At 37.3% G+C, this 13,855-nt stretch overlaps 3 protein-coding genes across 3 annotated transcripts; all 3 read right to left on the bottom strand.

The window, feature by feature from the left end:
- LOC106660597 (arrestin homolog) lies at nucleotides 1-3,860 on the bottom strand. Its single transcript, XM_023461980.1, has 6 exons — nucleotides 3,152-3,860; nucleotides 2,660-3,084; nucleotides 2,365-2,592; nucleotides 1,415-1,603; nucleotides 1,167-1,335; nucleotides 1-1,091 (listed from the first exon to the last, which is right to left on the bottom strand). The coding sequence occupies exons 1-6, from the start codon at nucleotides 3,216-3,218 to the stop codon at nucleotides 925-927; spliced, it is 1,245 nt and encodes a 414-aa protein (XP_023317748.1). The 5' UTR covers nucleotides 3,219-3,860; the 3' UTR covers nucleotides 1-924.
- A 1,568-nt stretch (nucleotides 3,861-5,428) lies between these two features.
- Nucleotides 5,429-10,074, bottom strand: LOC106660317 (akirin-2). The gene is made up of 5 exons (XM_014383250.2): nucleotides 8,920-10,074; nucleotides 7,357-7,538; nucleotides 7,115-7,277; nucleotides 6,989-7,041; nucleotides 5,429-6,888 (listed from the first exon to the last, which is right to left on the bottom strand). Exons 1-4 carry the CDS (start codon nucleotides 9,098-9,100, stop codon nucleotides 7,031-7,033), a joined length of 537 nt encoding a protein of 178 aa, XP_014238736.1. The 5' UTR covers nucleotides 9,101-10,074; the 3' UTR covers nucleotides 5,429-6,888; nucleotides 6,989-7,030.
- Nucleotides 10,075-10,756: 682 nt separating this feature from the next.
- On the bottom strand, nucleotides 10,757-13,012 carry LOC106660469 (transcription initiation factor IIB-like). Its single transcript, XM_014383438.2, has 4 exons — nucleotides 12,849-13,012; nucleotides 12,369-12,666; nucleotides 11,822-12,292; nucleotides 10,757-11,744 (listed from the first exon to the last, which is right to left on the bottom strand). Exons 1-4 carry the CDS (start codon nucleotides 12,863-12,865, stop codon nucleotides 11,583-11,585), a joined length of 948 nt encoding a protein of 315 aa, XP_014238924.1. The 5' UTR covers nucleotides 12,866-13,012; the 3' UTR covers nucleotides 10,757-11,582.
- Between the last annotated feature and the right edge of the window lie 843 nt (nucleotides 13,013-13,855).

The raw sequence follows: 13,855 nt of genomic DNA, 5'->3' as shown, positions 1-13,855 counted from the left end.
TTAGTTTAATTGTGATTTTATTTATTTAAACAACGTAATTAACGAATTACATGAACATTAATCATGATGATAAAGATCATAAATATGTGTGGAATGTTTTATTTATTATAAATCATATTTGAATAATCTAAGAACCTGAAATACAATTATATGTATATATATATATTTATAAATATTTTTCTAATGTACAGTAAAAACTCAACAACATTTTGGGGAATCGTGAAATTCTTTTTATACCAAGTAAGAGCTAATATTTTATAACACTGAATACATGAGAAATGCAATAATTTAATAATGTATAATATGTCACTTCTGGTAAGACGGGAAACATGCCATTATATTAATTACGAATAAATAACATCATAAGACTAAATCAGTAAGTAATTAAAAAGATTCAATCGAAAAATTTTGTCTCGTCTCGTGATATTTATTGGAGAGAGGATTTCGCCTCGACCACCACAATCGAGACGAAATCTTCGAGACTGGGCTTAACTTAGTTTCTGGTATGTGTAAGTGTGTATGTGTGTGTGTCGCACTGTTAAATACTTTTTCCTCGCGCTTTTTCGGTCTTATAAAGAAGAATACGTATTTTTAACGCGTCTACTTTGCTACGTGCACTTTGGTATTGTAGCGCGCGCAAGTGGACGAATTTGGAAAGTAATTCGTCAATTTTTCTCACTTACAATAATTACGTAAGATGCAATAAATGCATGTACAAGAACATGGTCATCTGGTCAGCCGATCATCTGAGATAGAAATAATATAGTCGATAATACGGTACAGGTATAACGATTTTTTTCTCGAAAAGCAAACTGCCGCGATCGTTAATATCCTTCGGGTTTACGTATGCGTGCCTGCAAGGGTAAGTTGATATCGCAGCTGCAAGTGCCATATAGAAGCAAAACACGCAAGATGAGAGAGCGATTATTCGGGATCGTTGAGCCGCAAACGGGCAAAGTCCTCGAAAACGATGTTGTCATCGTCGTCATTTGCATAATTGTCGGAATAACGGTTCCTCTCGACGCTCTTGGTTTTCTTCATTTTTCGGTCACGGCCGCCGCCTTCACCTTCTCGCGATCCTTCTCCAGCACCTGTGTGAATTTTCGTCAACTTTTTAGTTCCAGTCAATAGGATAGGAACATTGCAAGAGAGAGAGGGACAATTACCTTGAGCTGGGTGCATGAGCTTGAACGGGACGTCGGTTTGGAGCTCACCGCCGAGGGTGCCGCAGTTGAGCTTGACTCGGACAGAGTACGAGATGACGATACCCATATTGTCGTTGGGTGCTTTGCCATCCGCCACCATGGTGGACGAGGCCAGGTTCACGTCGTCGTCCTAGCGAAACAACAGAAAAATCGATCGGTATTCATGGCGAGTCGATGTGAACATTAGACAGCTGCGTCGAGCGACTCACTTTGAGATGTCCGTCGAGAGCGATGCCCCGGCGATCCTTGTTGCTGCTGGCCAGTGGCACCATGAAGAACTGCTTGGAGAAGGAGGCGCCCGGTGTTATGGGGCAGCCCTCGCGGGTCTCCAAGCTCGCGACCTGCCTCGAGAATTGGGCGTTGACCATCGTCACCTCGCAATGTTGCACCACGGCCAGCTGCAAATTCCATTAGCATTACTCGCGGACAATAATTTTGTACAAGCCATGAGATATCGCTGCAAGTTTGGGACTCTGCTCGAGCTCAAGGTAATCGAACGCGACGAAGCCAGAGACGACATGTATACGTATGCTGCGCGTGTAATGTAATAAACTATTCGCACAGGTTCGAATTTATATACATATTACATAATTAAAGTAATGCGCTAATAATAGTGCCATCATATCTATAGATGCAGCTGATACGCTGCACAGGGCAATGTATACAGGCAATGTATATGTATCGAGGCGCGTCGTCGCGAGTATTTACTTTGAAATCCTCTAATTAGATTATAAGCTGGGTTCGACGATAGCAAAATAAGTACATTACACGCGACAAAAAGTGGTACGTACGGAAGTGCCGCTAATCTTCTCGGCCGATCGTTACGAGGCGCGCGTGCCCGCAGGACGATCGTTGCAGAATCGGTATCGAGACGCGTCGCTCATTGCTGCCGAGTAAGAAATCGATTGACCCGGAGGCTCGCCACTGCGAAGCAGTGACAAAGCATCGGGTCAAGAGCAGAGAAACTATGGCAATAGATGCCTCGTAATAGCATAAAGGGAGGCTATCGCGAGACACGCGATCTCAATGTCGATCGCAGCCAGTGGCCGGCGTTACCGATTTTCCGAGCCAAAGTACCATTTGGACTTTACGTAATGTAGCTCTGGTCTCGAGCAATTATCGGATGATCGGTAGGATCGTGGCTAATCGGAGACCGTACCTTGATGTTCTTCACGGCCTTGCGCGAGTTATTGGTTACGATGACGTTGGCCGAAACTTTTTCGCCGTGATAGTAAATCTCCTTGTCGAGCGTCACCTCCAAGTTGAGCTTGCCCTGCGAGAAGGTAAATCCTTTGGAGACGAGCGAGCTCGGCAGTCTGCGGCCCCGAGTCGGCGGGGCGTACTGCAGCTTCTTGATGGCCAGTGCCACCGACGATCTCTTGTGACCCTAAACGACGCCAGCGAGTTTTATATTTCTATACGAGCTTGCTCTCGAGTCCGATCTCGCGACTCACCTTGTCGTCGTCACCCTCGGCGACGAAGATCCTCACGGTGTACTCGACGCCGAGAGGCTTGCCCTGATCGTCGTCGCCCGGCTGAAGGGTGACCGAGCTCGGCGAGTTGGCCGGGAACTGAAAGAGGAACGGGTAGGCGTTGGAACCGAGCTTCCTCAGCAGGCGTTCCTGAATCGGCGTGTAGTCCTTGTTGCTGTCCTTCTTGCCCGGTATGATCTGCTCCTTGCACAGCACCAGCTCCTTGCTGAACTTGACGCCCATGACCTCATCCTCCTCGCGACCGTAGCGGTAGGTGGTCGTCACCTGGCCGTAAACTTTGCGCCCCTGCAGGTAGTCGTTCTCGATGACCACGATGCCGTCGATCGGGTCCACGTAGTCCAGATGGTCGACAAAGTCGCGCTTGCCCAGGTACACCGTCACCTTACCTGTATACAGCCACACATGCCAGCCCGTCACGATTGAAATCGACTCATTCCGCGGGCTATTACTCACCGTTCGGAGTGGTCTTCTTGTAGACTTTGACGGCGGCCACGTAGGCCATTAGCAGGAGGGCAAACATTTGTGCTCGATGCCCGGATCTTCGGACGGACCGACGATCGCAAGGACGAGGACAGCTCTCGGAACGGGATCCGCTGCTGCCAAGCTCTGAGCGTGACGAGTCCTGGAACGGGTGCGCGCGCGATACACCGACTTTCAACTTATATGCCCGAAGTGACGGATTGCACTTGGCTGACTGCAGCAGCTCGGGCCTAACTCGACGCGACTCCCAGCCACCTACATTAAAAAGCGAAAATGCACCGATAAGGTTTCGAAGCCCGCGAATGCAAGTTCTTAAAGGGATCAGCGCGGAAAAACGGCGGAGGCGGCAAAACGGCTCGCGAGCCAGCTCGTCGTCATTCCCACTCGCCGAGCTGCAGCTCTTTTAATTTCGTTAGCAAAGAGAGCATTTTCAGACTCGAGCTATATACTCGCCGCGCGCCTCCTCTCGCGGACTCTTTTCTTCTCGCGATGTTTCTTTAGTTAGTTGGACTTTCGACTGTGTTGGCATTACTCGCCATTTCGAGTTCAGTGTGTAAAGGTCGCGCAGCGTGCGGCCTGGATCGTTATTACAGCTCGACGACTGCGAGCTCCATCCATTCTTCGATTTTCATATTTATTATCGCTCATTTACTTGCGCATCGTTTGTGATTTGTGTGCTGCTTCAGTACCCGCAGTGAAATATTTAACAATTTTTCCCAACCAGTTTTCAAATCAAAACATTCGAATGGAATTTATCAAAATGATTATTCAGTCTTAAAATGTAGGTTTTATTCTTCTTTGATATGGGTAATAATTATTATGATTACAGCTTATGGAGATTTCCATCGATTCCTTTTCATGACTCTAATGGATTCTTGCAAAATATTTAACATCATTCCCCGTATGTCTTGCATCGACTAAGCTTTCGGGTCGCGCCTTCAATTTGAATAGCATCATTGAAGTACTTGAAATTTAATTTATACTTTAAACCTAAAGCTAATATTTTTACTTATCTTTATTTATCGCTCCTGCGTATTCTCTATATATATTATACATTTTACATCGTCCGAACTAACGTATCGGAAAGATTACCTGCCTGCACTGACATTTCATTTATGATACAATTTCTTAGACTACATAAATTAATTACATTATCCATTTTCCGATCAAACAACATCGCAGGCTCATTATTTCCATTTAAATTTTAATTTAAATAAAAAAATGGAATCAATTTCACTTCAATATTCATGAATATTTATATCAAGTTATATGTGAACTTAAACTATTTTTACATCCAACAAAATTTATAAATTCAAAGCATGAACGTTTTGCGATTTTTATTGGTTGAATTAAATTATCATGTGACACGACGACCGGCTGAGTTCTTGTACGAGTTCAATTCTTTTCAACAATAGAACAGTACATGAAGAATCATAAGTGTTTTTAGACAATAATAATTGTATTGAAAATTTGATTTTTGAATTGGTCTTCAGTAATTGCTGAAATTTCTTAAATTTCGATTTCAATTTACAATATAATTCAAACAACCTTTCGCGTTTGATGAATCATACCGTTAGTGTTGTAACATCTTTTTCTGTATAAAAGTGTATATTCATTTTTCGTCTTGAGCCTCTGAAGGTTCGTAATTGCGAAAAATACTTACATATGTATAATATGCACATTAACTCGTGTGCAAGTGCTTATATATACATAAGTATTAATATTTTCACGACTGTATTCTTAGCTAACCCATACTGTGCTTATTTATAAAAATTTCGAAATTATATTTTTTGTAAATAATCAAAGATATGGGAACATTTCATTTAAATGCAATGATTTTGATAAAATGTACAATCATGGTAATTTTGTAATTGTAAAATGACAAGTGAAAGTTTACATTTTCTCATCATTACCATATAAACAAACTATAAAGAGTATAGTACGTGGAATACAATTTGACAGGTTTACAACAAAATTAATGATAAAAGAAAAGTTTTTTCACTTAACATACGCTTATTGCATTAAAGATTTCGTAGCTTCACAAGTGACATTTTGTAAGCTACCAAAAATTATTTTTAATTGTTATGTCGTACATCAAAAACAAAACAAAACTTTTAGTTATTATTTTCGGTTATAAATTAATACAACTATGAAATTTCTAGTTACTATTTATAACAGGCACAATAAACGCAGCTATAAACTAACAATGGCAAGCCTTTGCTATCAGGGAACAAAGTACACAGAAGGTGAAATTTTTTTTCAAATATTTATTACTTACAATTCGTCGGTACAGTTCAAAGTGCAAAACTAATGATTTTTTTAATAACAATTTTTTTTATAAATAAATGTTATATTTATTTTTTTTTTATTATTACAAATAATAACTTTACACTGAATAATTACTAAAATGTTTTACTCGAAAGATTTTATTGAAGTCAAGAGAAAAAAGAATTTTTATTTTTTGAAAATGCTTCAATGTACTAAAAATTGATTATAACTATACAATGTTCATTTTATATGAGCTCATGAGTAGAACAGCTTAATGATGCCTATAAACGTCCAGATTATCAATTTATAAAGCTTGAGGCAGTGAATTTTGACACAATGGCACGTTTGTCATTTTAAGAAGCATTTGTTTTTCTACAAAAAATATATTGGGAGTTTTTTTTACAGAGAATCATAAATCTTAAAATATTCAAATCACACTATTATTATAGATGATGAAGAATTATCATTTTTCACTAAATGTAAAAGTTATAGAAAATTAAAGTCTCAATTCTCATTGCAAGAATCTAAACTGCAACACGGCTTGATTTGATTGTTAGACGTTATTAAAGGACTGTTAGATGATCAACTTAGATGACTATTGACATTAAATCCTATTTAAATACACTCAAAGCATATAGAGTTGCAATGAGCTGTTTATAACTTACGTAAAGAACTTAGTTTGCATAATTCACAAGTTTTTGGTGCTAGAAAATTATTTACGATATCAACAGTTTTACATTCTTCTTTTACAATGCCATAGGCAATCATAGGTAAATATCAGCAACGCTTTATTTACGTGGAAATTGCACTGTAATGCCACTCTAGACTTTCAATTTTCACGTCCAACTTCCCTAAAGGAGTAACAACTTTTATCACATTACCTATGCAAAGTTTTTTTGTATCTAAGCATAGATTTTGACAAGCAGTTGACAGAAAAATCACCAATAAACATGGTGACTTTTTAGGTAACAAATCTGCCAGATTATATAATTCATACTAGAGAAATTTTATACATATTTTTAAAATATGAAAAAGTTGATCTATTGTTTGTGGCTCAATATGAATTTATGATATTATATTAGCTTTAAAATAAATTTCAAGAAATTTTTGCACTTTTCTTAAATCAAATACAAAATATTATCTACAGAAATTTTGAGATATAATTTATTTTCAAAAAAGTTCCCTGATACCAGCGCTTAACTATATTATTCTACATATTATAAACACTGTTAGTTCAACTAGCATATGTAGTTGATGATTTATTTTAAGAGTAGTTGCTGTTCACTGAAAACTCACTAAACTTACTAAGCTATAAATTTCCATGGCTATTTTTTTCCACAGATCAAATTTTCATTCAGGTGGTTCTTCGCTATAATTTTTTTCACATAACATTCTTCAAATAACATGACTGACAAGTTTTTGTCCACTTGAATGGCAAAAATCTATATTAAAAAATCCAGAAATTAGAGATGAGAATAAAAAAGGTGTAAGTTATAATTTCTATAGCATAAAAAAAAAGAAGTCAACCAAACAAAAAATTACCTTATGGTTTGAAAAGAATCTTTCTAAGCGCTAAAGTTGTTTTTAGGACAAATCTAAAAAAATATCAATTTCAAGTTATTTAATCAATATTTGAACATTAAATATTAAATTAATATGTTTTCTTACAGCTTGGAACTGCACTGGATTCAAATCTTTTTTGTATCTGATCATAAGTAAATTTGACAAATGCATCATATTGTTCAGCTAATTTGAGATTTAAAATCTGATCGTATTCCTCTCTAATTTTAGATTCCTGTTCTCTCAGCATCCTCTCACAAATTAACCCAACCTTTGAATAAAATTTTTTTTTTTATAAAATCACCACTTTGGAAGGAAAAATATTATACATTGAGAAATAATTAACATACCTGTCTAAATGTGAAAAGTGGTTTTTCTTTGCTGCTTGGACTGGTAGTAGAATTGCTAAAAATAGTTGAACAAGATGGAGTTGAAGGACTAGATGGACCCTCTACCTCATCTCCCTGATTGAAGAGCTGTTTGCGTTTATGTAGTCTACGAATCTCCTCACGAAGATTGGCAGCCATTTTTTCTGTGAAAGCGCAAATAATCATAAAAATAATACTTATTACCTACAATGATGAAAAATTTTAATCATTTGAAGCTTATTTGTTTGAGAAAATAGTGAAGCTACGTTAAAATAATAATTTTCAGAATATTTTCCAAGATTTTTATTTAAAAAAAAAAATTTTTTTGTCATATGATAGATATTATGTTTTACACAAAAAAGTGAAAGATACTTTAAATAAGGCAAGCTATGCAAGGAAAAAAAGAAAATCAAGAAATTTACAGACATAAGTACAATTTACCATGTTTGTTCAAGCATAGTCAAGATAGTGCAAAGCACGTAAAAAAAAAACTTGGTTACTGAAGCATGCATCCTAAAAGCATCAAAATTTGTTGAAAAACTTGCATGAAAATATTAATTAATATTACAAATGAAAAATTATAGCTGAAAAGTAAAATACTTTATCAATAAAAATAAATATCAATAAAAAAAGCATTGATGTTAAATATGTAATAGCAAATAAAGTCTTGAGTAAAGTACAAGTTTCAAAAATGTAAAACGAAATTTGTTTAAATTGTTATGCATGTTTAAACTGAGATTCTTAATCTCATAGGCATTAGTTCAGATAATTTGCAATGAATTTACAGTTAAAAAGTAATAAATATGTCATTCTAGTGACTGTTAATAACAAGCAATTTCGGAAGCGATCATACAATTTCGATAAAAGACGAAGTGTGTAGTACATGTATGTTGGTATATGTTGAATGAACCTATTGTATACATAGGTAGGGATCTATACACATGCAGCTCTCGCAACTGCTGTTCTGCCCCTCTTCCCAAGCATATACTTATTCGGTTACATTACGCTATCCCTCGAGAACCGGAGCGCATGAGAATGAGGAACACTACAGTGCGGATAAAGAAAAGAGACAGAGCGAGCGTGAACGTTAGTGTTTGTGTTTATGTATGTGTGTAAGTAAGAGAGAGAGCGAGAGAGGGAGAGAAAGAGCTATAGCTATTCAGCGTGAAATAAATACGGGTTTTAAATCTCTCTTGCTCCCTCTTTCTCTCTCCTAAGAGTTTTTGCGGCTGTCTGTGTGCGCTGTATGACTTTTTCTTTGAATTTTTAGTCTCAAGACTCCCCTATACAGATTTAATATGGAATTTAGAATCGTAAATGAGACATATCTATAGTTTGGATGCACATTGAGGAATTTTATCGGTTCGACCCGTTACCGAAGTCGATGATAGCTACACTTTGCCAATAGCATAACGATGCGCTGCTCATTATCGAGTTTATGCCGCGTTCTGGTCCAGGGCAATGGTACAAGCTCGTTATCAGGCTATATACACACGGTGCTACTACGACAAACTTAAGGTACAACGAAGACAAGTAGCTAGTTACCTGGAGTGAGCTTTTGGTGAACGTCGCTGAAGGGGCTCTGTGTCTTGCGTGCCCCGAGAGCTTGACTGGTGCTCGGCGAGGGCGAACCACACATGGGCGCGCATCTTCTTCGTTTGCTGGGCCTTACGTGACTGTGCACTGGGTCGAACTCCAAGGATCTTTTGAGCGTTGCACAAGCCATCGCGATAATCTACTGCAGATGCTGTGTCGTCTGTATACAAAGACAATGAAATCCTAGAGACGATGCTGCTGTATTGCACTATTGTGCTGCGCTGCTGTCGACGAATGCGATGCACACGCACGAGATCGAGTTCGTAGCGAGCACTGCAGAGAGACGAAGACGGAAACACACGCTCGCACACACACGCACACACACTTGAACGGCTCGTAAAGCTGCAGCGACGAGCAGTTGTTGTTCGGTCCTCTTGGCGACTCGCGCGGAACTCACGGCTTACAGCTGGTTCAACACAAGGACCTCGTCACTCTCACGGCTAATATGCACTCGAATTCGAGTACTCGGCACTCCCGAGGGAGCTTTCCGCAGAGAATTATCCGACAGAACGGCTTTCAAACAATATGGCGTCGACACGGCGCACTCACTTCGTCACGAATAGGACGTGGTATGCGTGCGTATATAGGTACGCGCTATGGAGCTCGGACGCTACGGTTGGCGGAGATATATAACGTATAATCCTGCTATACCAACGACGTTAGAGAGAAACTCAAACCTTCAAATTGTCGAGATGGTTAGAGCTAGCCAGCAACACCACTTCTCAAGTTTGGTCGAGTAGGCGCCCCTCGAGTTCAGCAACAGCCAGCTACACGAGCGAGCGATTCTCGCCAGTCAATGTGTGTACGATAATATTAGAGCTGCAGCTGCACACGCACAGCGAGTCAATCTTCCGATCAGCACTGCACGGAAGACTGCGTTGTTATCTTACTTCAAGATCTGCCCACTGCGCAGCCGATTTATGAACTTATATTAACTTGGATGTTATTGTTATTGTTTTACACTGAACGTACCAAGCATAAAATGAGCTCTATCTGTATATATATATATATAATATGGGCAAGCACGAGCGATGTTCGTGGTCGAAAGAGAGACTCCTCGCCTGCGACGCTCTGGTGCTTTAATGTGAGAGTTGCTGCGCCTCGCCGTTCGCTTCCCCCAACTTTAGAACGCATTTAGCATTATATCGCAGAATTCGTTCGTTGTCGATGGCGCTAGTAGCCTGCTCTTGTCCTGGAACGATGGAATTTATGCGACTCACGACTGCGTCGGATTGCTGCGTCTAAAGGAACAGTTTTGAAGCTACTATTGAAATTTAAGCTTATTCTCTCTCTCTCTCTCTCTCTCTCTTTACATGTTTTCTTATCAGTCGTTATATGTCACTTGGGTTTGAGGCTCGAGCACAGCCGCTTGAAATTGTCAACTTTCAAACTCAAGCAACTGTTACATTTGCGTACTGCTGCTGTCAATTGTTTTCCTGCTCCCGAATCCGCTCCTCATTTCATGACCGTCAAAAGGTAGCATTTTTTTAGATTTTTTCATCATTCTTTTTGATTATTTATATGTATTTTAAATTTTAAATTTTATTAAACAATTTTCAATGTGCCAGTGGGCTCCTATGCGAATTTCAAATGAAGGTACAATGCTCATTAATTAGTTATTAGTCAACTGATGTAGCATAACTGAATTTACTTGTCATCTCTTATCATAAAAAGTTAGAGTATATTTTTTTAGAGATTTTTTATGGTATAAAACTTAAAAATTTTGGATATTCAAAAGAAATTTTCAAAAAAAATCCAGCGTATATAGGTACTATACTTGCTTCGATTGATTCAATATTTTCTTGAGCGCAGTTTGAACGCAACTCAATCAGCAATTTCAATTCATCTGAAAAATCAAACTATATTTTTCTTCATTCACGTGTACGTTTTTGACATATATGTCTGTGAAATATCATTGAATAGAAATGTTTCGATCTACCGCCACATATTACAATACTCGCAAAAAAATTTACAATTAACTTTCGAATCGTTACGTTTACCCAACATATAAATTGTCAACCAATTTCTGCACCGAAAATATATCGAAAAGCTTAAAATTCACAGTCTATTCAATGTTTTCAATATTGCTATCGAACTTTTGTTCGCAGTAGATCTTTTTTTTATGATATCTCGGGAGATTTTATCGGAGTTCTAAAAACTTCTTCTTTTTTCAAATTCAGTATAATTTATATTTTCGCGAAAGTGAAAAGGCAAAAAAATAAAAGTACAAACAGTTTTGAATGTAACTATTTATTATCGTAGTTACTATGATATATTAAAGTTTTATGCACATAATTAGGAAATACTTCATCGTTATCAAAAGTTTGTCTTTTGCTTTAAATTTTTAATACTAATTAAAATCATTTTCCGCAATTTATGAGCCTGCTCTAACTTATACTGCTTAATCATGCTTTGATAATGTTTATTCTCAATCATATATTATTCGATAACCGTGAATAAAATTTAAAACAATACTAATTCACATAAAAGATCAGTAATCACAAATAGTTTTTGTGTACAAGAAGTAAAAATTCTTGAAACTATTTTCCTACTTGAGATGACAATAAATTGATTAACCTAGACTAAAATTAATTGTATTCTTCTCGTTTATTTTACGCTGGCGGCAACTGATCGATGGGCGTTGCAAATTTGAAATCTGGCGGGAATAAATTTGGAGCATGTGGAAGCATGAGCTTGTATGCTTGTCTGATAGTTACATCTGCTACTCCCGCAATGTCTCCAATATCTTTGTAAGATTTTTTATCATCAGATGCCTAAAATAATTATTATTCACATGTTTAATATTTAGTGCAAAAAATTATAAACTTGTGAAAATAGATAGAGTACATACTTGTGAAGCCATAAAAATGGCTGCTGCTGTAACTGAAATTGGTGATCTGCCAGGAACAATGTCAAATTCTACAGCTTTTCTTGCAATATTTGTTGCAGCACGCTGAACTATGTTAGGTAAACCTAAATTTGAACAAAATCTAGACATGAAATCTTCAGTTGTGATAAGGTCAACTTTGGTAGCAAGAGCTTTGAGAATAAGTTTAAAACATCGTCCAATTTCTTTTTTACTCAATTTACTAACAGCACAGATTTCTTTGAATGTACGGGGTACTCCTTCTTGTCTACAGGCAATGTATAAACATGCTGATGCAATGGCATCATTAGATCTTCCTTTCAGCATTTTACTGTCGTTAATTTGCTTAAACAAATTGTTTGCTCTGTCGATAATGGTTTTAGGTAGATTAATACGATCTGCCATTGCATTGATTTCACGAACAGCAAGGAGCAATGCTCTGTCACCACTGTTGATCTACAAAAAATTATACATGAATAACTTAATAATTCAAGTCACTTCATGTACATTTAACAAGAAAAGTGATATTCACTGTTCTGCGGTTTTGATATTTTGCAACACCAAATGCATCAAAAGAGGCTGCTCCTGTACCAGGTCCAATCATTGTTGATAAATCAGCTCCATTGAGTAATGGATTTTCTGGACCTCCTACGCGAGATGGATCAAGTCCATTCTTCTCATTACTAAATGTTCTCCATTCTGAGCCTACATCAATTACTCTATCACCCACAACCAGTCCACAAGTTGAGCAAATTTGATCACCTGCTCGATAGTCTTCGATCAAAGGTGCATCTGGGTGCTGGTAACACGTTATAATGTTACCTGGCCTTCTAAAATCATAAAGTTGATTGATTAAATTCACTTCAAGAAACACAAAATGTAAATTCACTTCTTTGAATTTGAAAATAGAAATCAGGTCTACTAGTAAATTACTAGATTTTTGTTATGACAGTAGTCTGTCAATATAATTTTCAAGATAATTTGATAAGTCAAGAGGAAATGAGAAATTTACCTCGAAGACGAAGCCATGGTTTTTTTTATTACTTTACAAATACTAATGCATCTGTTTAGGGGGAAAAATGTCAAAAACACGATTGATCATGTATACATGAAGACGTATTTTTGAGTACGACAGTGATCGCTGCCGACTGCGAAACGATCGAGCTGTTCGCTGCATCGCTCTGTATATTGTTAGTGTATATATACGCACGTCTATTTATAGATGCGGTTTTAGTACCTATTGTAGGAAGGGGAGGGGGCGGTAATTCTACTGCTCAGACAGTGTAGGTGCGCGCGCAGTTTCAGAGTCCGCATGTTCCTCGGCATATTTGACACTTGAAAGTAGTTTTAATACACGCGTGTATATTAGTCGCCTGTCAATAGCGCGACTGAGAAGTACACGTGCGCCAGCAGTGTAATTATGAGCACGTCTTCGAAAGTCACGATTCGGAGCTCAAAGTTGCGGAGATAAACTGCCTAAAAACTCCTTCAAAAATGCAATTCATAATTAAAAGCATTTTACAAAACAAAAATTATGATAAAATAATAATTTGTAAATTGGACGTTTTAGCGGTAATTATCCGAATTGCTTATTTCTGAATTTTTTGTTCTAATATTAGACAAATTGAAAATGAACACTTACCCGGGAATTATCTACGTATGCAAAATGTTTCTTATTGCCATTTTTCGTCGAGTTTTTATTTACTTTTGACTTTCACGCTACATTGTAACTTTCTTATTTACATTTTTTATCCTATAAACTGATATGATAATTCTTTAAATATTATATCAGCGTAGTATCTTTATCTTTACAAAAATACACACGTACGAAATTTATAATTTTCTATACTTAATTAATTAATTTACTTTTTAATTTGTATATAACAACATGAACTCATCAATCATTGCAAATAACAGACAAAAATTAAACCTTGCGCATTTGATAAAATCGCACGCATGATGAGACATTACATTTAATAAACGAGGATATGTGCACTTTTGCATTATATAACATAATAT

The sequence above is a fragment of the Trichogramma pretiosum genome, unplaced genomic scaffold, assembly GCF_000599845.2.
Source record: "Trichogramma pretiosum strain Unisexual culture from Peru unplaced genomic scaffold, Tpre_2.0 scaffold27, whole genome shotgun sequence".
In the NCBI taxonomy this organism is placed as follows: Eukaryota; Metazoa; Arthropoda; class Insecta; order Hymenoptera; family Trichogrammatidae; genus Trichogramma; species Trichogramma pretiosum.
Note: the sequence above shows the minus strand (reverse complement) of the source record. Positions and strands in the feature narration are given on the sequence as shown.